Below are 26,531 nucleotides of genomic sequence, written 5' to 3' on the forward strand. Positions count from 1 at the left end.
TTAATTGGTATTATACAAAGTATTCAAAGTACAGTAAAATTCGAGTAACCAAAATTCTTAAAATTTGTGTCCAACTAGAATAAAAGATTCTGAAAACCTTTAAAACTGCTAAAATTGTTTTATTTCAGTGCTTTATCAATGTACAAAATGTTTCATCCATTTTAACACGTTGGAGTATTGAACAATAAAAAAATGTTGCGAGTTTTAGCTTAAAAAAATTTGAAATAATTGCCAACTAGTTTCACAAAAAAATTGTATTTAAAATAAACTCCTAAAAGTAAATTTGGTACATCCCACTCTAAAGAAAAATAAAATCTCGCTTGTAATTTATTACTCTTGCTCAAATCTGAGATTTATTTGTTTCATAAAAAATAGACACTTTATGAAGCTTCGTAAAAATAAGGTAAAGTCAAATTTCGGTTTTTTGTAGTTTTTGTACCCAAAAACCGAACAAAATACTCAAAAAGTATAACAAACCAGTATTTCATAAGTTTAGAGTAAAAATCATTTCAAACTAAAATGATTCGGTAGACTATTCTGGTTTAATAAGCGATCTACGAGTGATCAAAGTCACCCCGATGATCAAAGTCACCCCGGTTTACGGTAGCTAAGGACCCTTAGATTGTATTTTTACTTAAAAAATTGGAGCATTTTGTTTAATAGTTTGCTGAAGATCCCTAAATTTGGATCAATACCATTGCTTCCTAAACTAATTTACTAGTTTCGCCACTTTTAAAATAGGGTCCACCCTATGGTTCAGCAAATTTGAAGAAATTCGTCCCAAAGGCAATATAGGAAATCCCAAATCATGATGCCCTGAACCATGTTAGGGTAATCTTATGGATTCTTCGAACTGATGAAAAGTGTCTACTGAATCATTCTGTTGTAAGTATTACTTAGTGGCAACGATTCAATGCGCGTGAAAATTTCTTTGTTTCTCTGAACCGATTAAATCGCTTCAGTCCCATCGACAAATTCCTAGTCGAATATAAGATTATTGCGTCTCAAGATTTCACCATTTTTAAATATAATACATCGCAGATTTTTGCGACTTAGTACCTACATATTAGATAGCTTCAAATTGATTAATTCCTTCACCTAAAATTACATAATCTTAGTTTCTATAGCGGTGAAAATTTTGCCATTTTCAAAAACTCACCTGCATATGCGTAAACGAGTGCTGCCCACCGCCCATTTGGGCGGACAGGCTTAGATTGATGTTGTTGTACTCGACATCGGAACCCATCTCCAAATCGTGTGGACTGATGTCGGAATCGTCGTCAGCTAAAAGTAAATAAAAACGAATAATGTTAGAATAGTTTTATTAAAACTAAGACGAAACTCGATATCCTACACGAAAACTCAAACGAATCGTTTATCATATTCTGCTAAATGTGCCCGCTTTCCAGTCACAGAGTCCGGATAATAATTCAAATCTCTGCTTCAGTCGTTCGCTTCGCTATCAAATCCACCCTCGCCTCGCGGGCACCCTTTTTTCCGAGCCGTGCCGATTCTAGGCGTTGACTTTAAATGCAAACATAATTTTGTGTTGGTTTTGGTTTTGTGATTTTTTTGATAAGAAAATTGCACGTCTGTCTATCTTTCCCTGATGGTGACGGGTTCAGCATCCGACACTAGCTGATACTGTAGTGAATCGTGCAACGAAAGCATTTAACAACAAGAGTAACGAGCATCGCAGCAGCTGATCTCGACGACAGACAATAACAAACTACGCTGGCTGGATCATGATCGAGAATTCACACCCGAACGGGTGGCAAGGCAACTAGGCTTACGGGTGGCAACTGATAACGTGAGAGCGAGTATCCCCCATCGCTTCGGAGAGTTGAGCTAGGGAGATCAGTGCTCAGTGAGAAGCGCGCGCGCTTTGGTTTCATCAGAATGCAAACCGCAGATAACGATCGGGCAGAGAATGCGGTAGACATCGCCGCACGCGATCGGATTCGTTTTGATTAAATCGAAATTAAGCTTGAAAACATTCGTATAGAGGTAAACAACCTCCTATTGCGTGTCATCTAGGCAAATACAAGCACTCGTGATAAGACTTTTAATTGTTCCAAAATATGGCAATTTAGTGCGGCATGTGGAATGGTTTCAACGCAGTTCAAGATCAGCACCGGCCATCTATCAGAGGCTGATGTGTCACGTACTGGGCGGAAGCTAATTATATATGACAAAGTTAGTCTACTGATAGGCGTATTATTTTGTGTTATGTAGCTCCCTCCTTCAACGGAGAAAAAATGTAGCGTCGCGGGACTTATTGTATACTAGCAAGATGGTGTAGGTGTCCGTTTGATTTTTGGGCCAGGCCCGAGGAACATCTATTGAAGTATAAAATCAACCAATCGAGATGAAGCGTGAAAAGTTAAGTATGGCGACCGGGATCGCGAAAATATATATGTACATCATTTACTAATCGTTATCTGTTTTTGTTTAATTCTGTATCTCGTAGTTCTGGAAAATGTGACAGTCTCATTCGAAGCTTGTACTTATGCTTATCCGTTCCACTGATTTGTGAATTCCATTCTTGGTAACTAGAACCGATTTTCGACATAAGATCAAGTTTTTCATAATGATTTCACTGGTCATATTGATGTTTTCCGATTTTGATGAAAAATTTATCTGTGCATATATGGAATGGACAACGGTCAAATTTTAGATTTCTACTTTGGAGACTATTGCTCTGAAGAAATAGGTCGGAATTTTAAAATCTCTAACTGTGGTTTAATTTGACAAAATTTTATTCTGTTTAGTTTTATCTGAAACGGTTTTGGGAGATTTCGAAAATAAAATATACCTTTTCGGTTTGTAATCGATACATTGAAAAATATTCTCATTTTTTGCCTTGAAAAAATACCAATTTTAAAAATATGGCTACTGGCAACAACTTAATTGGTTGGGATAGTTTGTATGGATGAATTTTAGAATAAGCTTATAATTTTTTGGGGTATTTAGAAATTCGCGAAATATTATATTTTTTGAGAAACTTAATATTTTAAAAATGTATTTTTACTCGGGGTTCCTTTTCAATCAGTTTTTCAGACAATTGTACCCCAATTTTATGTACTATAATCATATATTTTGTGAACGATCGAAAGATTTCCTTTTGAACATCGCATCAGAGCACATGGTGCAGAGCGACTTTGATTCAAGAAATTATCTTTTTCACAAAATTTGTTCATTCCATGAAAAAATAGGTTATAGATTGAATATTGCTCTTGACCACGTACCACGTCGATCAAGTCGTTCTCTTGCAATTCGGGCTGCCAACTGAAAAACATGTCGACTTTGCGCGTTAATTTCTCCAAAATGAGCGAATAGATATTAACGACAATTTCTTTTACATGTTTATAATAAAGTCTTCATAATAAAAAAAAGTTTTGACAAAGAAAACTTTAACAAAGAAACTTTTTATTTGAACCACGTATTTCAGCATGATTTTGACCGTTTATGTGACTTTCTGTCCCTTCCTTCGTATTCAATAATTTTTTTCGATTTGCGCTAGACTCCACTAAACTGTCCTGGAAGACGTAGCTGATGGTAAAATGAAAGTCTGACAAGCAGAGTCGTAGCGTGGTCTTCTTCTGCCCTTGGCAGAGTCTCAGTTTTGCGCCACTTTGGTGTTTACTTTGGCCCACTTTCACCATAAATAATTCATGTTTGATTATCGTTCATTTCATGTAAATTCCAGCCACAAATCTTTTACTGTATATTTTGAAATGTTTGAAGGCGACGAAGAGAACATCTATTCAGACGGCTGTATATTAAAGTGCCAATGGCATGTATGGAAAACAGGTGATCGTCGAATTTAGTAACCGGACGCACATCAACAAATAAAAGTTTGGCTCAATCGGGCGCGATTAAGGGGTTGCGCAAAACGGCCAAAGTGCAAATATTTTAGCCCGTGAAAAAACACAAAAGGGCCCTTAAAATATTCAAAAATTTAATCCGATTTTTATGCTAAATGGCTTAGTATGTAATGAAGCGTCGAGATCTACTGACATCCTGAATTATGTTTCAAGATAACCTTTATGAAACTTGGACAATTCTGGATTTGAGTAGAAACTGGGGTTTGAAAAAACTGCTTTTAATTTATTTTCTATGCCTACTGTCTTAGAACGGCATAAAACAACGGATCTTGTATCTTCTCAAAAAAATTTCATTGACAAAAGTTTCCGCTCTGATACTTTTAATTTTCAAACTTCAAGTAAAATTAAAAAAAAAACTGTTTTTTCGAGTTGACATCAGATTTTGACATACAAAAAAACTGCATATCAAAACTCAAGTCCTAACTCAATTCAAATATATTCCTTGTACCACAAAGACATTTTTTTCACTTTACATCTCGACGTTTCATGACATTGTTTTTACTGTATCGATTTTGTTGGTTATTTTCGGCAAATTTGAGGCTAAGAGAAACGAAAGCAATGAAATTGAAAGACGGATAGGTCTTCTAGAGCGAATTAGGTATAAACTTAGAACGGAAAACTAGGACATTGTTTTTCAATTGCGCTCAAATTTTGCATGGGGTCTTTTTGAGGTACTAATACTTTAGAGGTGTGTCCGATTTGAAATTTCAGAAAGACAATGAATATCGGCACTCTACCGTACATTAAATATACTCCTCAATTGGCCCAAATGATCCTAAAATGGATACCGAACAAGATTCGTCGCCAAATATGTGAGCTTATATTTAAAACCAAATATATTGAATTGCGTTCGACCGTCTCAGATCTTCTGTCGGATCAAAGATAGTCCGCGAAGTACTCTAATATTCCGCAGAAATATTCAGCTGTGCCGGACATTTCGAAAGTTCGCCTGGATAAGCTAAGGATTGTGATATTTTGTTTAAAGCAAACAAATGAATTTTACTGGCGACAAGACTTCCATGAGAAACTAACGCATTTACATGCCCGCTCACGAAGTTGAGATCGATGGTGTAGTTATCGATTCGAGCTAGGCATGCGTGGATCTACTGAAGGACGGGATTGTCTGTTTCAATGACCCCTTGCTCCAGTGAGTGACGATTTTGAGCGAAAATCGCACCGGACCTTCTAACTAGTGTTGGGTGACCTTTTGCCGAGACTGCTTTGCGTCTTCTTCGACAAGGATCGTCTGCATGATCGGTTGTTTGTTGGTCCCGCGCATCATGCATGCAGTATTGCACTAATTACAAACAAATGAGTCTTCGTAGCAATATTTTCTCTCTCTAAATATACCGGCAAGAAAAAACTCTGCCACAAACCCGAAGCAAACAGCAACTGGTCAGTTCAGAAGAAACAAAGAGTTTTCAATGCTTCCAGGAACACCACAAACCATGTGACATTTCAACCAGAGATTCAACATAGTGCAATATTGGTTATTTCTAGGTTGGGAACCTGCAACTTTGTGATATTACGGAACTCCTCCCTGAGCCTTTTTGCTGTCTGCTTTGACTTTCTTTTTCAGTTCGACTTTCAAGCAAAAAATTTGTGTGTACCTGAGAATGATACTCATATCCTGACTAATTTCATGACTTAACCTCACTTATTTTGAAAAGCAGATCGAGATTTCAGCGCCCCCCAAGGTTGGCGCCCTTGGCGGGGGCCAACCTGGCCAACCGCACGCTACGGCTCGGCTAACAAAATAAACTTCATGATAAAAATCATACACATTGAACTCGGTCGGGCCGTATGTAATCTTCTTTCGGATCAAAAATAATTCACTAAGTATTCTAAAGATTTCGAAAAAGCTTACACAGAAATAGTCAGCTAGTAAATTCACCCAGGTAAGCTTAGAATGGTGATATTCTGCCTAAAACAAGCAGATTACGTTACTGGCGAAAATCCTTTCATGAAGGACTACCGCGTTCACATGCCCGCAAACTAAATTGAGATCGACGGTGTAGTGTTCCAAAAAACTATTGCTCCGGTGAGCAAAAAGTGCGAATGACAATCTGAAATGGTGTGTCTTTTCCAAATCGTGTCGGGTAACATTTGCTAAGAAAGCCAACATTACCATGCTCCGCGTGAGAACAGCGTCCGAGGAGTGTTCCCTTTAAAACGCTCTCAGTAGGTACTCTTTAGCAGAAATACTAAAAAAGAGCGATTCACTACAAACCATTATGCTTTCTTCGCTCCGGAGTGGGGATCTGCTTATCTCCATGTGGGAACATTTTTCGCTGCTCCCAAAAAACTATAGGCAGACAAGAGTCCTTGATGAAGCGTGACTAAAATACTAGGAATCAAAATCCATTTCACGAACCCATAAATGTTTTATGGTTTTGTAAACCTGGACCTGGACCTGGACCTGGACCTGGACCTGGACCTGAACCTGAACCTGAACCTGAACCTGAACCTGAACCTGAACCTGAACCTGAACCTGAACCTGAACCTGAACCTGAACCTGAACCTGAACCTGAACCTGAACCTGAACCTGAACCTGAACCTGAACCTGAACCTGAACCTGAACCTGAACCTGAACCTGAACCTGAACCTGAACCTGAACCTGAACCTGAACCTGAACCTGAACCTGAACCTGAACCTGAACCTGAACCTGAACCTGAACCTGAACCTGAACCTGAACCTGAACCTGAACCTGAACCTGAACCTGGACCTGGACCTGGACCTGGACCTGGACCTGGACCTGGACCTGGACCTGGACTGAGATCTCTTAGACCTGGACCGAAACCTTTTGGACCCTTATTTCGATTATAGAGGTTTCAACCTTTAAGGTCATTCGCTTCTTCGGGTTTGAAAAACCTCTTATGAGAATTTTTTAACCCTACGTGTGGGGTCGGGACTCGAACCCAGGTGCGCTGCGTACAAGGCAATCGATTTACCAACTACGCTACGCTCACCCCTGACCAAGACCTCTCGGACATGGACCGAGACCACTTCGACCTGGACCGAGACTTTTTGGACCTGGACCGAGACTTTTTGGACCTGGACCGAGACTTTTTGGACCTGGGCCGAGACCTCGTAGACCTGGACCGAGACCTCTTGGATCTGAAACGAGACCCCTTTGACCTGGCCCGAGACCTCTTGGACGTGGGCCGAGACCACTTGGACCTAGACTGAGACCTCTTGGACCTGGACCGAGACTTCTTGGACCTGGACTGAGACTTCTTGGACCTGCACCGAGACCGAGACCTCTTAGACCTGCACCGAGACCGAGACCTCTTGGACCTGGACCGAGACCTCTTGGACCTGGACCGAGACCTCTTAGACCTGCACCGAGACCGAGACCTCTTGGACCTGGATCGAGACCTCTTGGACCAGGACCGAGACCTCTTGGACCTGGACCGAGACCTCTTGGACTTGGACCGAGACCGAGACCTCTTGGACCTGGACCGAGACCTCTTAGACCTGGACCGAGACCTCTTGGAGCTGGACCGATACCTCTTGGATCTGGACCGAGACCTGTTGGACATGGACCGAGGCCACTTGGACCTGGACCGAGACTTCTTGGACCTGCACTGAGACCGAGACTGAGACCTCTTGGACCTGGACCGAGACCTCTTGGACCTGGACCGAGACTTCTTGGACCTGCACTGAGACCGAGACTGAGACCTCTTGGACCTGGACCGAGACCTCTTGGAGCTGGACCGAGACCCCTTGGATATGGACCGAGACCACTTGGACCTAGACTGAGACCTCTTGGACCTGGACCGAGACTTCTTGGACTTGGACTGAGACCTCTTGGACCTGCATCGAGACTTTTTCGACCTGGACCGAGATCGAAACCGAGACCTCTTGGACCTGGACCGAGACCTCTTGGACCTGGACTGGGACTTCTTGGACCTGGACCGAGACCGAGACCTCTTGGACCTGTACCGAGACCTCTTAGACCTGGACCGAGACCTCTTGGACCTGGACCGAGACCTCTTGGAGCTGGAGCGAGACCTCTTGGACATGGTGGACTGAGACCACTTGGACCTAGACTGAGACCTCTTGGACCTGGACCGAGACTTCTTGGACCTGGACTGAGACCTCTTGGACCTGGATCGAGACTTCTTGGACCTGCACCGAGATCGAGACCGAGACCTCTTGGACCTGGACCGAGACCTCTTAGACCTGCACCGAGACCGAGACCTCTTGGACCTGGATCGAGACCTCTTGGACCAGGACCGAGACCTCTTGGACCTGGACCGAGACCTCTTGGACTTGGACCGAGACCGAGACCTCTTGGACCTGGACCGAGACCTCTTAGACCTGGACCGAGACCTCTTGGAGCTGGACCGATACCTCTTGGATCTGGACCGAGACCTGTTGGACATGGACCGAGGCCACTTGGACCTGGACCGAGACTTCTTGGACCTGCACTGAGACCGAGACTGAGACCTCTTGGACCTGGACCGAGACCTCTTGGACCTGGACCGAGACTTCTTGGACCTGCACTGAGACCGAGACTGAGACCTCTTGGACCTGGACCGAGACCTCTTGGAGCTGGACCGAGACCCCTTGGATATGGACCGAGACCACTTGGACCTAGACTGAGACCTCTTGGACCTGGACCGAGACTTCTTGGACTTGGACTGAGACCTCTTGGACCTGCATCGAGACTTTTTCGACCTGGACCGAGATCGAAACCGAGACCTCTTGGACCTGGACCGAGACCTCTTGGACCTGGACTGGGACTTCTTGGACCTGGACCGAGACCGAGACCTCTTGGACCTGTACCGAGACCTCTTAGACCTGGACCGAGACCTCTTGGAGCTGGACCGATACCTCTTGGATCTGGACCGAGACCTGTTGGACATGGACCGAGGCCACTTGGACCTGGACCGAGACTTCTTGGACCTGCACTGAGACCGAGACTGAGACCTCTTGGACCTGGACCGAGACCTCTTGGACCTGGACCGAGACTTCTTGGACCTGCACTGAGACCGAGACTGAGACCTCTTGGACCTGGACCGAGACCTCTTGGAGCTGGACCGAGACCCCTTGGATATGGACCGAGACCACTTGGACCTAGACTGAGACCTCTTGGACCTGGACCGAGACTTCTTGGACTTGGACTGAGACCTCTTGGACCTGCATCGAGACTTTTTCGACCTGGACCGAGATCGAAACCGAGACCTCTTGGACCTGGACCGAGACCTCTTGGACCTGGACTGGGACTTCTTGGACCTGGACCGAGACCGAGACCTCTTGGACCTGTACCGAGACCTCTTAGACCTGGACCGAGACCTCTTGGACCTGGACCGAGACCTCTTGGAGCTGGAGCGAGACCTCTTGGACATGGTGGACTGAGACCACTTGGACCTAGACTGAGACCTCTTGGACCTGGACCGAGACTTCTTGGACCTGGACTGAGACCTCTTGGACCTGGATCGAGACTTCTTGGACCTGCACCGAGATCGAGACCGAGACCTCTTGGACCTGGACCGAGACCTCTTGGACCTGGACCGAGACTTCTTGGACCTGGACCGAGACCGAGACCTCTTGGACCTGAACCGAGACCTCTTAGACCTGGACCGAGACCTCTTGGAGCTGGACCGAGACCTCTTGGATCTGGACCGAGACCTTTTGGACATGGACCGAGACCACTTGGACCTGGACCGAGACCTTTTGGACCTGGACCGAGACCTCTTGGACCTGGACCGAGACTTCTTGGACCTGCATTGAGACCGAGACTGAGACCTCTTGGACCTGGACCGAGACCTCTTGGACCTGTACCGAGACCTCTTAGACCTGGACCGAGACCTCTTAGACCTGGACCGAGACCTCTTGGACCTGGACCGAGACCTCTTGGAGCTGGAGCGAGATCCCTTGGACATGGACCGAGACCACTTGGACCTAGACTGAGACCTCTTGGACCTGGACCGAGACTTCTTGGACCTGGACCGAGATCGAGACCGAGACCTCTTGGACCTGGACCGAGACCTCTTGGACCTGGACCGAGACCTCTTGGACCTGGACCGAGACTTCTTGGACCTGCACTGAGACCGAGACTGAGACCTCTTGGACCTGGACCGAGACCTCTTGGACCTGTACCGAGACCTCTTAGACCTGGACCGAGACCTCTTGGACCTGGACCGAGACCTCTTGGAGCTGGAGCGAGACCCCTTGGACATGGACTGAGACCACTTGGACCTAGACTGAGACCTCTTGGACCTGGACCGAGACTTCTTGGACCTGGACTGAGACCTCTTGGACCTGGATCGAGACTTCTTGGACCTGCACCGAGATCGAGACCGAGACCTCTTGGACCTGGTCCGAGACCTCTTGGACCTGGACCGAGACTTCTTGGACCTGGACCGAGACCGAGACCTCTTGGACCTGGACCAAGACCTCTTAGACCTGGACCGAGACCTCTTGGAGCTGGACCGAGACCTCTTGGATCTGGACCGAGACCTCTTAGACATGGACCGAGACCACTTGGACCTAGACTGAAACCTCTTGAACCTGGACCGAGACCTCTTGGACCTGTACCGAGACCTCTTAGACCTGGACCGAGACCTCTTGGACCTGGACCGAGACCTCTTGGAGCTGGAGCGAGACCCCTTGGACATGGACTGAGACCACTTGGACCTAGACTGAGACCTCTTGGATCTGGACCGAGACTTCTTGGACCTGGACTGAGACCTCTTGGACCTGGATCGAGATTTCTTGGACCTGCACCGAGCTCGAGACCTCTTGGACTTGGACCGAGACTTCTTGGACCTGGACTGAGACTTCTTGGACCTGGACCGAGACCGAGACCTCTTGGACCTGGACCGAGACCTCTTAGACCTGGACCGAGACCTCTTGGAGCTGGACCGAGACCTCTTGGATCTGGACCGAGACCACTTGGACATGGACCGAGACCACTTGGACCTAGACTGAAACCTCTTGAACCTGGACCGAGACCTCTTGGACCTGGACCGAGACCTCTTAGAGCTGGACCGAGACCTCTTGGAGCTGGACCGAGACCTCGTGGACCTGGACCGAGACCTCTTAGACCTGAACCGAGACCTGTTGGAGCTGGAGCGAGACCCCTTGGACATGGACCTAGACCACTTGGACCTAGACTGAGACCTATTGGACCTGGACCGAGACTTCTTGGACCTGGATCGAGACTTCTTGGACCTGCACCGAGACCGAGACCTCTTGGACATGGACCGAGACCTCTTGGAGCTGGAACGAGACCTCTTGGACCTGGACCTAGACCTCTTGGACTGACGCAGAAGCTTCTTATTTACTTACACGCTTGTTATTTATATATTCACAAATGTGCACAGAAAACGAACTGTACCGGTGCAAAATTATGTAGCACTGTGCAGTGAAATACGCATGTGTAAGCCAGACAGAACAAAGTACAGAGGGATTACACAAACGAAAAAAGCCTTGCTTCGCATAAAAAGTGCGGCGAGTGTTTTTATTCTTCTCTTCACTCGCTCTGAAGTGCATGCCATCCCTGATCTGGAGCTGAACTTTCTGAATTCTGACGTGTACCTACTAAACTATGATCTCATCCTCCTGAAAAAAATGGTTGTGTTTGATATCAAAGGAAAATCAATACTGTTCTTGCTCAACGTTTTGTTCGATATCCATGAATTGCATGGATGTACTGGTATGCATAAATTCGTCGAAGATATAAAGGTGTAGTGTGAAACTTCTACCACTTTTTCACAGTTATTTGCTTCAACGTCATTATCCATTTACTGTTTAAATTTTTTTCTGCGTGTTTATAGGACACGTTTCCAACGTAACATTTGAGTTTTATAGCAAACTACAAGTCTTACAATGCACTTTAAGGACTTCAAGAGGGCCTTGAAACTAGAATTGTTACTAGAGCTTTGTCATATTCATATAAACAGATCATCGTAAATCGTGAACTAGATTAAATCTCGAGTCAACACAACTCTGAAAAAACACAATTGCTTACTTCTTTTCCCGCTAACTTTCGGCTCCATGTGTCACTTCTGCAGTAATGGACTCCAACGTAAACAAACTCTGGCGTGTTATTACCTAGTTTCTTTAAAGAACTGCAGAACTGAATTCCTTCAACCTGGCACAAACTTAGATCCGTACTGATGCACGAAAGAGTTGCCGCAATTTACCGACGACGAATCGCGACTCGCGGCCGATATGGGCGGCAATTTACCCTTCGTCATTCGATTGAAAGATAAGAGTACCGCCCGATGGCAGATGTGTGTGTGTATGTATGTGCCGTAAGAACTAGCTATTTTGGTATGCCTGCATGCGCTTACTCACATGTTGATTACCGCCGCCGTATAATTCCACAATGCTTAACCGTGCAAAAGGGGTGAATGTTTGAATGCCGCTCTGCCTAGGTTAGACCAGGTGAGCGTTCTGAACGAAAAACAAGCGATTTGGGGTATAGTACAACCCTGATCCCGTAACGCATTGACCGCCGTTTCTTTATCTATTGAACTGGAAATTTATCTTATCATTAACGTGATACATAAACAAACGTGCAGTGCGTGATGATGATGATGATCATTAGGTAGGGTAAATTTCACTTTGTAGACTTTTACTTTGAGTAACGCTGCAGTCGAACGAGTTTTCAGGTTCAGTTAGAACTGGTTAACTGGTGATTGAACCACCTCGTCGAATAAATAATTTAGATTTCTTTCTAATCAAAACAGACATTTACTGAATGTTGTAATTGTCCCGAAAGTAAATAATTTATCAACTGATGACAATAGTGTACGCGTTTGAATAGAAAAATCCGCAGTGGAATTAATCATGTCGCAGTCTTTGTGATACACTGTTATGTACCCCTCCTCAATGCTATATGATATCTATAAGCTCCGGGATTGGTTTTCATATCGTCGAGGTTTTTAACTTTTTACCTATATGCTAAACAGTGTTTTCTAATTTAACATTTCTTCCAACGATCAGTCATGGTTCGTTTTAGGTTTAGACAACACACGGTCCTGCGAGCAGATCTGTCAGCGAAAAACAAGTCATTCCAAAAATGTCTACACTTCTCGATACCTACATCGACTACACCTACTGAAATGAAGCCGGAACTTGACCCAATTTGTTAAAACTCACTTCTCAAGCAAATGCCATAAAACTTCGCACTTTGTTTGTCCCACGAAATTCCAGACATTTTTATCTTCACTCAACTCTGAGCACACATCCGGGTGCTGTTCGAAACAATCTGCATCTCATCGTTTGTACAACCCTCACTAGACTGAAAACAGATACCGGGTGCCGGATTTGGGCCTGAACAACCAGAACTGTGAGAACCGTGCTAGTGAAAATAAACAGCAGTGAGCAAAATCGATTGCCATATCATGTCATAACAAGTTTGCATGTCGCAGTTTTCGGTGTTCCTCAGTTCGGTACAAAGTTCGCTCTCGGAAACTACACACGCTATAACCAAAATCGATTTCCGCCCTTTCCACGAGCCAAGGTCTCCGGGAAGCAACAGTGACACCCGATGTAAACGGGGAAACAACCCCTCTACCCGGAACAGCCTTGTCTCGAGGTCAATTTTTAGGCTCGTGCATAACAATATCCTAAATTTGAATCGCGTGCATCGACACCAGAAACTCCACCTCGAACCTGGTGTACTTGTTTACTGATAAACAATCGAATAAACGATTCGCCTTGATTTTGATTCGATTGCGCGGTTTGTAACGTGAGAAATTACCTTCGATCATGACGGAATGCTGCGGATTGCGAATGATGCGGATCTGGCGATCGGCTAGCTGCGGTTCACCATACGTGCCGCCGACGTCCTTCGGCAGCTGCCACAGGGCACTTCGTTCCTCGAGCAGGTCGCGGGGAAAGTAGAGCGGCGCTAGTACCTCGTAGATGCCGCGCTCATTCGGGTCAAGGCAAACTATCACAATCTCGGCACGGTATTGCTCCAGGAAACGACGGATGGTTCCTGAGGTGAAGAACGAAAAACGGTGTTAACTAAGAACTTCCAAAACGAGAGATTTACGGGTGGCATACTCACTTAGGGCTATGTGTGCAGCAGTGTCTGGTGGGAAGTTTCTCTGCACTGAGCTAATATCACATAAAGCAACGGTCCTTAAGCCTAGCTCTTTCGCTTTGTACAAAACGTTTCTGGAAATATAATTAAATGATCTAAATTAGTATGAAACATTATTGAAGACGTTGGTGTCTTGATTTTACAATCTAGTTTCATACATTATTCCAAAGTAACCTCGAATGATATTGAAATGAAATGATATTGAAATGAAACACTAGAATGTACAAAAGTTTTGAGCAATTCGCTTAACCCAAAATTTCTAAAAAAAATCACAAAAAAAACGTTTTTTCATGCTGAAACCCTTAATCCTTCCTTAAAACAAATTAATTCAATATTATAGTGATGATAAATTTCTGCTGCAAGAACGGGGAGCAGAACAAAACAAATGGGGAAAGTTTGGGGTCCCAGGAAACGAATCTATGACAATAGGTCGAAAGACAAAAGGTAAAAGAGACAAAAGGTCGGAAGACAAATGGTCGAAAATACAAAAGGTCGAAAGGACAAAAAGTCGAAAGACGAAAGGTCGGATAAATTTAAAGTCGAAACCAATTTTTTTTAAGTGCCATTTCAGGAACTAAAAATCAAATATCATAGCCAATATATTCATAGATAAAACTTTAAAGGTTTGGCAATGTTCTGTAGCAATTGCGTGTATCAGAGGTCAAATAGCTTCCAATTCAGAAACTCCAGTTCCCTGTTGTAAATATAGGCTGTTCACTTCTTCCATCTCCCAAGATGAAGTATGAATACCGGGCGGCTAGAACAAATGTTCTGCTTGCGTACAAGCCAAACGACGTTTTATGTTTGCTATAGCGCGGATTGTGGACTCACAGGCGATACGAAGTGCGGATAAAGACGCACCGCAACGTGCTTAAGGCGGCACCGCTAAACGCCGTCAGCCGGATCGTTGCATCCGTATTTTGTTTCTGGTACGCTCTGCGGAGATCCGACACTACCAGCAGTTACCGAACTCCAAGCTAGGACCTCAACAACACTTTCGCGCAAGGCAGCGCAAAACAGCCACGTCGTCGTCCAATAGCTTTCATCAAATTTGGTGCAAGCAGCGCGGTACCATCAGTCGTCAACGTTTTAAAGGTGTGAAGTGAACAGCCACTCTGGTTTCGGAAGCTGACTTATTATTGGTAGTTATTGGGGACTCTGCCTGTGATGATAACCAGTAGTTTAGTCGCGATCTTTTGATTATTACTTGGTGTCATTCGTTTTCCCCAAAATTTAGCAATACTTACCCGCGTTGGGTTTGGGTTTCTGGTCGGGTAACCTTGAACGTGACAAGTGGTCCTCGTAAGAGGTGGCGCTTAAACCGCTTCTTCAGTGAACTGGAAAACGTTAAAGCAGATAGATCCGTAGCTATATCTTGCAGGCTACAGTTCAAACAACGTGAATTTGTAATATCATTTATTCTTAGGAAAGCAGGTTATATTATATTTAGAATCATAGGTTTCTATGTATATTATAGCGAAACAAAAATCGTTTAGCAATATTATATATAGAATAAAAATGTGACATACCATTCATAGTTAGTTCATCATTTTTAGAGCAGAAGAGTAAAATTAATAAATATGGTTGAGTAAGCCGGGCAAACAAGTTGATCACAGGTTTGCTTGCGAGGGGCCGCCGCTTCCGACGGCCACCTCGTCCAGCGGATCCTCAGCGGCTTTGTGCCGCTTCGGTTCCTTGGCCGCGGTTATGCGGTTACACCGCATTACGCTGGCTATGCAATCAACTTTAAAGCTGTTCCGTTTTAGCTTCATCGAACATATTTTGTGCCTGGCACTATTGAATATTTCAGTACTATAATTGATTGTGACAGGCGATCAAAATACGATGTGTTGAACCCCAAATCGCAAATCATCACTGATAAAGGAATATAATTGGCAGATCAATCATCATATAAAGAACAGCTCATGTTATAAAGAAGGAAAACACCAAATTCAAATTATTGGATTTCATGATTTAAAATTTTTTTATAGTAAAATTCATGTTCATGGTAGAATTCATTATTTGTTTAACATTAACATATAAGTTAAAATCGATTTTCAGTAGTTTCAAAAATATAGCTTTATTCAGATTATTTTTAAATTTAAAAACTGCCAAGACCGGCGCAAGTTTCAAAGTTGAGGAGATACTGCTTGAAAAGAGTATGGCTGCGTATGAAACGGCTGATGAATGATAGATAACAGACGGCAACGAAGCAGTTATCACAGATTTGCGAACTAATTCAAAGGCCCCAAATCCCCTTGAAAACAGAACAATACACAGTCAACAGTAGTCAAAGAAGGCAAAAGTAAAAAGGAATGGTCTACTCTATTTAAACACAAGACAGTAACGAACTAAGCAAATAGAAATACATGGTTAATAATGAAATGCAATTGAATAGTAACAGACAGTAAAAAACAGTAATTGATCGTCTTGGTTGGTTACATTCAGTTATGATTCTAATTAAAACACTATGTTAAGAAATACTGCGATGAAATAAGAAACCGCGTGAAAAGGTCTCTTACGTTTAATGCCTTTCAATATTGCATCTTTTCGATGTTTTGTCCATTTCGACGTTTTGTCCCTTTCGACCTTTTGTCCCTTTCGACCTTTTGTCCATTTCGTCCTTTTGTCCATTTCGACCATTTGTCTTTTCCGACCTTTTGGCCTTTCGACTTTTATCTTTCGACCATTTGTCATCCGACCTTTTGTCTTTCGACATTTTGTCCCAAAACCCCAGGAAACCCCTGCACAGTGTTTTTTTTCGCCAAAATCATGTGATTTATTAATTACGCCTAAATCGTTAGATTTGGGTCAATGATGTCTTCGGAGGAATTTGTGAATATTATAATCCGTTTTTTTTTAATCTAAAGATTTATTTGAAACGGATCAATACGTTAGCACAACTGAGCCGTGGGCTTTTTATTTTTTTACAATAAGTAAAAAATTTAAAAAAAAATGCTAACAATATCAACAATCTGCAGATCTTGTCGACGCAGTTTGCTGTTGCGTGTTGAGATCCTTTTCTTTGGCGATGAAGCCGCTTGGGGGTCGTTAAGTCTGCCTTCTCTCGCGTTATAGTTCTCGTCCATGTCATCATCGGTACTGCTTTCTTGCTGTTCACAATCAGAGGTTCTTATTTGTTTCTTGTTCTTACGGGTCGCTGTTGTAAATCCGTCTACATCGGTATTTGCTTCTTTATTGGCGATGCTAGTTGTTGGTTTGGGGGCGGTTGTCGTGGTCATTGTACCTGCATTATTGGTAAATTGGATCGTTGTTTTTGGTTTATCTGAAGGTGTTGGTGGCTGCTTGGCTGTAGTCGATGAGTTTTGATTAGTTGCTTCGGCGCATGTTTTTCTGTAGTGGGCTGTATGGTTACAGAATTGGCATTTTGGGGTCTGCCCGAGATATGTGATTAGCGTTGTTTGCTTATAGGTCACGCCATTCTTCGGTGATTTGCATTCGATAGTCATGTAAGAAGGTATTGGTTTAGTCACTCGCATTCTTACAATACGAACGCCGTTGGGAATGCCGGTGAAAAAATTTCTCCGGGTGTCATTCGTAATAGATTCTACTTCTCCATATTGCGACATGATTCGTTTAATGTAATCTTCCTTGGTGCGCGGGGCCAAATCATGGATACGTACGTCCACCATGTCGTTTTCCATATGCACAGGGATCTTGATTTTGGTGTTATTAAATTCGACCTCGTGTTTCATGTTGTTCTTTGCATTGAAGTTTTCGGCCTGTGCAATGTTTCTAAACGTGATCAAAACACAGTTTTTTACGTGATGTAGCTGAATGTACGTAACTTCAGCGAGATTAAGCTCCAATTTCACTTTAACTAATTGTTCCACTTCCTGAACTGTGGGTCTAACACGAGTTTTATTAAAGTTTATCGAAATGGTGTTATCCCGTAGCATGGGCACTTTTGTTTCATTTGGCAAACTCATTTCACTCCGCAGCCGGGGGCAACGATACAATTTGTATGTGCACTGATATAGAACAATAGCCATCTTGATTCACTGGCGGCTATAGTCTGCTATAGCGTAGCGATTTTTTTTTTGCTTCTGCTTTGTGCGATGTCAGAAGATAGACTGATTATAATCCCTTTCATATGGTTTTGTTATTTTGATGATTAATTTCCCAAAAAGTGAGATATATATACCAACTCTCTTGCAAGTACATAGGGTGATGAGCCTATTTGCACCATGTTTCTATTATCACCCTACCCATTTGAAGCCGTTGGTTAGAGCAGTGTCTGCCATCTTTGTTCAACGCATTGAGTCAAATGGTAGCGCAACAATAGGGGCACTCGATTCGAGTTTTCATTGTGCTCAAACACGAGAATTTTACTGTTTTCAACGCATTTGTGTTATTATATTGGTTTTTAACAACGAAGCAAAGCGGTTCATGTCAATTTTTACGCATTCCATTGATTGTAAGGCAAGAAATTACCGAATTAGTGAGGCACCTTGCTTAGTATGGTGAAAATAGGCTCATCACCCTATATTAAAATTATGTCTTTGGAAAAGTTGTAGATCAAGCTTTTGCCACAACTTTGCTGAAGACACAAAGTCTTTATCTTTAATATCTTCAACATTATTGCTGGTTTTTTGTGGATGATCCCATTAAAGCCAATTCATTACTATAACTTTCAAATATCATTCTGACAAGTGCGGTATGTTCCGTAATAACTGCTTATATCGTTTGTTTTCTAAATTATTTAGCATTTTCAAAAATAATGTATTTCAAATGGTGATTGATTGTTAACGTGGAAACGGCTCAGTTTTCGTCGGTAGTGTTTTTAGATTACTTATCAAAAATTGAAAGGTCTGTCATTTGCTGCAATGATTTTTAAGATTAATCCTCCTATAAGTGAGACTTTTAACTAAATTCTTTTTCTGCTGAAAGAATTGAGTAATGTCTTTGGAAAAGTTATGGAGATTGCTTTCATGAATATTTTTCTGAATACATGAAGTCTCTTGTTGTAATGCTTAAGAAGTTATAGCTCGTTATATTTGGATGACCCTAGAAATATTTTTTACAATATCTTTTCAATTATCATTACTACCGATTTCATATATTCTACGAAGTTATTCCAATCATCAATATACACAATTTTCATCATCGCATAATTTATCATATCTCGAGTATTTTCGAAGATATTGGACATTTCTTTAAAAACAATAATTTTTTCTTATCATCTATAACTCTCCTAGAGACAACGAGAGACAAGTGAATTCTTTTAAGTTTTATAGTGTTGATGCAGACTTTTTAATCGCAACTAGAGTTGGCTACCCGTCTTGCCCGTTTTTGGAAATTTTACCAAAAATTACCTAATAACTTCTAAGTTGCAAGATATAGGCCGATGATCTCTTCGGGACAAGACAAACAACTTTCTGGAACATGTTGAAGCTTTATCTACGATATTTAAGAAGTTATTTTGAAAAAGTGTTTAAGGGGTCATTCACAAACAACGGTCAATAACTTCGAGTGTACTATAAATAGAAATTTTTGGTCTTCAGTAAAGATGTTCGCAAAAACAAGTTGTTTAGCCCCGTTAATGCCTACGTTGTTTGTGGACAACGTTTTTAAACAGCTATAACTTTTGTTTGAGGCAAGATTTGCTCACAAAAACAAGTAAGACCAATAAATGTGACTATTGTCCTTCATTTGAGTATTAACAGTTACAAGGATCAGCTCTAGAACTAAAGTTACTGCAATTAGTCTGATTGGATTCCGATGAAGCAGTGCTGCCAGGGACAGTTTAGGTTGACGACCGAGAATGATGTTTTCATACAGGGTGTGTAAGAATCTCTCAAGGGGTGATTTACTGTCATATTTGGAGCAAAAAATCGTTCTACACATACTATCAAATCTCAACCGTTACAGAGTTATTGAACTTTTTGTGAAAAAACTTGTATATCTTAAAACACCTCTAACTCAAAAAGTATACCTCGAATTTTAAATCTTTTAGTGCCATTGGAAAGGTGAGAAAATTTTCTATTGAATAATGATCTCATATCTTTCAGATAATTAGTTTTAATTACCTTTTCGTTGTAAAGTAGTTAAAAGTTAGTGTTTTGATGAGGCTTTTGTTAATTTTCTCAAAATAATGAATTACGATTATAGCAATATCTATTAGACAAAAGTTGGGTTTGAGGACGATTCATAATTTGTTCTTCAACATAATATTCCTATCTCTTCTCGTTTCATTGTAATTTGACTTCTAAACTTTTCCTGTAATTGACTTGCAAGTTCTTAAAAGACTCTATTCTAAAAAATATGCTTTATATCGCTATTATCAGGGCTTCATTGGAAAGCTGAGAAAATTTCTTTCCTTTCGATGTATGTACAGATATCTTTTAGTTAAGTGTACTAAATGACTTTTTACTAGTAAAATAACTCAAAATTTGCGTTTTTCGTGATTTTTGTAATTATTCTAATTATTATTCAACTAAATTTATCGTCACTATTGTTCATTTAGTGCCCCTTAATATTCTCTACAACTTGTTATTTGACACTTTATCCCTATCGCTTTTCATTTCGCTGCAATTTAATAGTTAACGCAGGATGGCCTCATCACAAATGCAGTGGGTTCGAAATGGTGGTTTTTGCATATAAAACGAGAAGATAAAAATTATTTTGCTTCGAAACTAAAAGAGATAATTGAATGGAGTCAAAGGAGGAATTGTAGAACTTGCTGAGATGATTAATTCCATGATAATAATGGTGATGTTTATTATTTACTATTTTAAGAAAATAACGCAAATGCTAATAATAACACTAACTTTAAACTAATCAACTTCTAAAAGAATACTAAATTCACTTAACTGAAAGGTATTACTATATTTTTTTCTGCAAAGTTTTCCTGGCTATCAAATAAAAATAAGAAAAGGTACAATAAGTGCCATACTTTTTCAATAAGAGCTAGTATTAGTGAATATGAGATAAAAATATCCAAGTTCAATAACCCAAACACATAAAAACAAGACAAGATAAGTGTATCATGTCAAAGAACAAATTATACAACTTTTCAAGACTAAAAATTTGAATTATTAAAATAGTGATGTTAACTATTAAGATTTTCGCGAAGTGAACGAAAAATCGATCAAAATTGTTAAATTTTAAATAAATTACTATGAAAAGATTATTTAACCTCATTAGTTGAAACATTTGAGGACATTTTTCAGTGGAAAATTTTCTCACCTATCTAATGGATCTGAAAGATTTGAAATACAAAGTATATTTTTTGAGTTAGAGCTATTTTAAGACAACTAAGTTTTTAACACAAAAAGTTTAATAACTTAGTAACGGTTGAGATTTCATGATATGTATAGAACGATTTTTTTCTCTAAATAGGATAGTCAATCATCCCTCAAGAGGTTCTCAACCATGAACCAAACACCCTGTATATCATAAACTAATAAAACATCAATTTAGTCCGTCTTTGGATACGTTTTCCGCGCAATTGAACTATTGTAAATAATCTAGGAGAATTGTATTGAGCATTGGAAGGTAAAAATGGAGTACCTTCTAGCACTGCGAAGGAATCCTCTATCTTTACGAAAAAAGGCTTATTTATTCAGTAATATCATTATCTCATTTTTGATGTTTTGCGACTTAGTCCGGTCTGACTTAACGCCGACCATATGAAGGTCTTGGACCTTCATAAAACATTCTAGAAGACACCATTGCTGTACGCTTTACCGTTTTCACGTAAATAATTTTACGCACGTTTTTGGCGAAAAAAAACCACTGCGCCCTGGTGAAAAATTTTTTGAAAAAAAATCTAAACGGGGCCTCACAGTTTAAAACCAAAGTTTATATGGAGAGCTAGGAGTATTCAATAGGGAACACATCAATGAAAATGATCATCTTAAATTTTCGCATAAATTATTATTACATTTCGCTTACCACCGCAACACTGACTGGCAAACCGACAGGTAGATCGATGAATTCTACTTTGTGTGTGAACATGAACATTTTGGACCTTCGAATTTTCCCAACGAACTGGGTGTAGGGTTCCAACTAAATCATTGCGATGATTTTTTTTAAATTGGAACGGAACTTCACAGTTTAAAACTAAAGATTTGTGAACTGCATAGATTCCTTTTTCGATGTAATACGCATTTTCTGCAAGACGGAAATTTTAGATGATCATTTTCATTGATTGATTGAAATTTGGTTTAAAACTGTGAAACCACGTTCCATTTTTTTTCTTCACCAGATGTTTTCTGGCTCCCAAACTTTCTCCATTTTTTTTCGTTCGTATCATTTCAATAACATTCTGTAATGATGTAATGATCTGTTTTAATAAACCAACCGAATTTTATTTCGATAATACGAAAAGGGATGATATCAGCACATATTTTGTATTTCATTTATCTATCTAAGTACCACCGCTAGAAATAACCACCGAACAATTTCAAATGTTTATTGTTGATCACTTATAACGTTCATTTGTTAGAACCTTCTGAAAGCTAATTTTCTATCTTATGATCCCATATCATATCAATATCTCCATGAAAAAACTCCAATAGAAACTCATCCCGGAGTTCTGAAAGTAATCATAATCCTAGAATTGCTAACCATATTCAGCTCACTTTTGAAAGGGTGTAGAGAAAGGTTAAATTTTTCGAATGGAAAGTTAAGTTGGAATAGGTTGAATGCATATGAAACATAGAACTACTCATCGAAACATTGCATACGTTTTAACATTTGCTGTAGATATTTTTGTTTTGGGAATGCGTACAAGTAGGGCGTTAATTCAATATGATTAATAACGAGAACAACACTTTCCGAAAGTAGAAAGAAATTTATGAAAAGTGGCGTTTGCCGTTCGAGCCTGGCAGGTCCTGATCGATTTTTGTTGGCATTTGATTTTTGTTGTATCACCAATTATATGAATAAGTAAAATAAAAGTTCGAAAACAGTAATTTAAGGTCAAGATCACATAATTTCGAAATCGCCAATTTCGGAGGGAGTTCGATGAATTTTACAAACGTTAAACAGCACATTAACTGATAAAATAATTTTGGCGTTATATCCTTCAAAAAGTATTTATGGAGAATTTACTTTTCAAACAAATTTAGTTCGAGATTTAATATCTTCAGCAAGATTTTCGGGAGTGCTATTACAAACCATTTAGGTGAAGACGTGAATACTCAATATGTTCAGGGTATCAAAATATTTTAGGCTATTTCTGACACAGAAAACCTTTAAAATAAGGCAATATAATATTACCATTTATGATCAATCTCTTCTACTGTTCATAAACAATAAAATTCACATTTTATCTAGAGTTTGAGTTTGTGAAGCCCATAATGAAAAGTTATTTTGAGAATAAAAAACTGCATTTTAGAACATTTCGTAAATATCATTTTATAGCTCTATCTACTCCTTATACGTAGTATTCCTACCTTCAACCAAAGTTGCTCTAAATGACAGTCTCATCAAATTTGCTAAAGACACGAAGTATGTTACTATTTGTTTTTGAAGAATCAATTCTCCATAAATCTTTCTATGAGAATTATTTAGTCAAATTATTTTATCAGAAGATGCGCTGTTTTCTGTTGGGAAACTTCTTCGAAGTTCTGAAACTTCAAAGAAAACGGTTTTTGAATAATGTCATTTTGACAGTAAGTTCGACTTTCATCAAACCGAATTTCTGGGAACGCCGCTGACACCAAGTAAGTAGCAACAAAGTCGTTTTACACTCGTTCACAAGAAACTTCTTCGAATACTGCCAATCTATTATAATACAGTGAAGGTCAATTTGATCATCCCACGATTATGGCTACTCCCGATTTTGTCAGCCTCATATGAAAACAGACGAAGAAAGCTGAATTCGAGTAAATCCTTTCTTGAGCATATTTTCCTTATGTTAAAGATGCAGAAATAGAGAATTCAATCTTTTTTGAATTTTACACTTGAAAACCCCTTCAAGGGAAATTTGTATTAAATAATCAAACATGGTTATGAGTTTTCGTCAAGGGACTAAAAAAAATTTAAACAGCTTCGTTTTATTATAAAGAAAGAAAAATATGTCCCAATTTAGTCAATATCTCCATTTCGTCAACCTAAAGCAGTGGTTTTCAACCTTTTCCGTTCCAAGTATCCCTTTCCGAATATTGATCCCCACAAAGTACCCCTTTCTGAAAATTGTTTACCATCATTATCCTGTCAGACTAGTCGACTAATTGATTTTGAATTGGATGAAAACCATAATTTTACAATCAGAGACCTGTTCCTGAGCACTCTTATGTAGTTTTTGCTTGAAGCAAAACTGAGTCAGTTTTAACCCCAAATGCTGTCAAAATGTATGAACCGACAGTGGTTGGGGTTAGAACCTAACTCAGTTTCGGGGTCAAGAAAAAACGCTATTAGTAAGCATCTCAATTCTTGACACACTGAAACAACATATTAAGACAAATATCCGACGGGAATGTTAGGATAATAAGTTAAAATTTGTCCCGTATAATTCACCCCCTACAATCGTCTAATTTACCCCTGGGGGTGAATTCACCCCCGGTTGAAAGCCACTGACCTAAAGTACACTCTGAGGCTGATAAAAATGGGTGTTCACTATATTTACTATTCACTGTGTTCCACATTAAAATTTGGCGAACCTACTCTCATTAGTACGTTTGCTACGATAGTTTATGTTCAAAGGGTCTCCTAAATTATTTGGTGCACTTAAGAGTTTGTATATGTTGCGGTTCGAGAAAACACAGAAATTTTCATCATTTTCTATATTCAATATTACAAAAACCCATTAAACAAACTTTCCCTAATAAGGTTGTGAATACTATAAAGTATTTGTAAATTTGTATTATTTTTAATGAACGGAGTAGTGACCTTCGCTTCACAATGCAGTTTATTTTTCATGACTTGTGGTGAACGACTCGCGAATCGCTGAACTCGTCGCTGTTGTGCTATCTTATGACAAACGCCATTTTGGGGTAAACTGAGTTAGATATGCCACATCACGTGTCTAAAAAATCTCTACAAAGTGGCGTTTTCAGTATTTTGATATTCTGCTTGGTTACTGAGATATAGCAAAAAACATGATGAGAAATTTTGAATTTTTTGCTTCAAATGACTGTGTCTGGGGATTAACTCAAGGTATCTTGATATATAAGATGTTTTTATGTGTAAAACTCTCTTAATAACACAATGGCATAATAATTTTCAAAACAAATTACACGAATTGTGAGAAAAATGTAGTTTTAGTTTTAAACTGGAAATATAGCATATTTGGCAACACTGTAACCAAAAATAACTATTTTTGCTAGATTCTCTGACTCATTTCCTTTAAAATTCATCTCACCGATTGTTTAGAGGCCAAACTTAACCAAAGATATGAATAAAAGTTAATAATTGATGATTTTTATCTATGGAAAATTTTCCATGCACGGTTATGACACGCCATACAAATTTTGTCATCTATACACACCTATGACACGTGTGAGTGCGACTTTTGTTTACATTTATAGTCAAAACTCGCAACATAGTCAACCGATCCTCATAAGATTTGAGATATTTATAAAGAATAGATAGAAGCATCAATTGTCTTCATTGAATTGTTTATACCATTTATAATTTTCAAGATATTCAATCTCAAACTTTAAAAATCGTTTTTCTCGAAATGTGCTAAATGGCGCTTGTCATAAGATAGCACAACAGCGACGAACTGGAAATTATAAAATTGACGTTAGTTTTTAGCATTCTTTACTGATTTAGTCTTGCGGAAGTCGCGCAAATGGCTCTGAACGAGAACCGTTGGTGCTCTAAAACGCTTACGCTAGATCTGTAGAGCAGCGTGCTCCCGATGAATTACCACGAGTAACGGAGGTTACCCGATCAGAATGAAATAACAAGATTTTAACAGAATGCAATTTTCGTAGTAAGCTGTGCTATAAATCTGGTCTCGTTAGTAGTTAAAATAACAGAAAATTATAACAAATAACAGTGCGAGATATAGTTTTAAAATGTTTCTGTTATGTGTTTCTGATCGGGTATCGAAGAGTTTAACGAAAAAAAGTTGTTTCCAGTAATGATGGTGATTTTCTCTAACGGGTTTTGGTAGTATTTCAATTTGTTCTTTGGCCTTTGGATTAGTAGGGTGGATATACCAATAGCCGCATACTTAAGGAAAGCTTTTGCTGAAAAATCGATGAATAGACCTATGGGCAATGTTAATACATTAAACGAAAACTTTCAAACCCTACTTCATAGGAAAAATATAAAGTTTGTTAAATAATCAATTTATGTATTCAAAACCGCTTGTACCACTATAGGAACACATGTACCAATAGTGATGCAATCGCTAATTTCGGTTCCTATTGTTGCAAATCCCCTTTGATATCTTATGGGACTTGCAACTATAGGTACACTATATCAACTATAGGTGCAAGGGGGCTCAAAATTCAAAGAAAATCAATTTTTTTAATAGTTATTTGAACAAATTTTAAGGATAACAGCTTCATTGTCGCATAATTTTAGTGCGATGAATCGATAAAAAAATATTTGTTGATGGTTGGTACCTTAGCTAGGCGGAGTCTCCTGGTCAA

The 26,531-nt window shown here is 40.2% G+C and overlaps 1 protein-coding gene across 6 annotated transcripts in view; it reads right to left on the reverse strand.

The window, feature by feature from the left end:
* Positions 1-26,531, reverse strand: part of LOC131688948 (protein GDAP2 homolog) — a 338,851-nt gene that overhangs the window by 177,765 nt on the left and 134,555 nt on the right. For all 6 annotated transcript variants that reach the window (XM_058973598.1, XM_058973595.1, XM_058973599.1 and 3 more), the window contains exons 6-8: positions 13,921-14,030; positions 13,609-13,848; positions 1,160-1,284 (exon numbers count right to left, since the gene is read on the reverse strand). In XM_058973598.1, the coding sequence (XP_058829581.1) occupies positions 1,160-1,284; positions 13,609-13,848; positions 13,921-14,030 (475 nt within the window). The remainder of the gene's footprint in view (positions 1-1,159; positions 1,285-13,608; positions 13,849-13,920; positions 14,031-26,531) is intronic.

Source organism: Topomyia yanbarensis, chromosome 3 (assembly GCF_030247195.1).
Source record: "Topomyia yanbarensis strain Yona2022 chromosome 3, ASM3024719v1, whole genome shotgun sequence".
Lineage (NCBI taxonomy): Eukaryota > Metazoa > Arthropoda > Insecta > Diptera > Culicidae > Topomyia > Topomyia yanbarensis.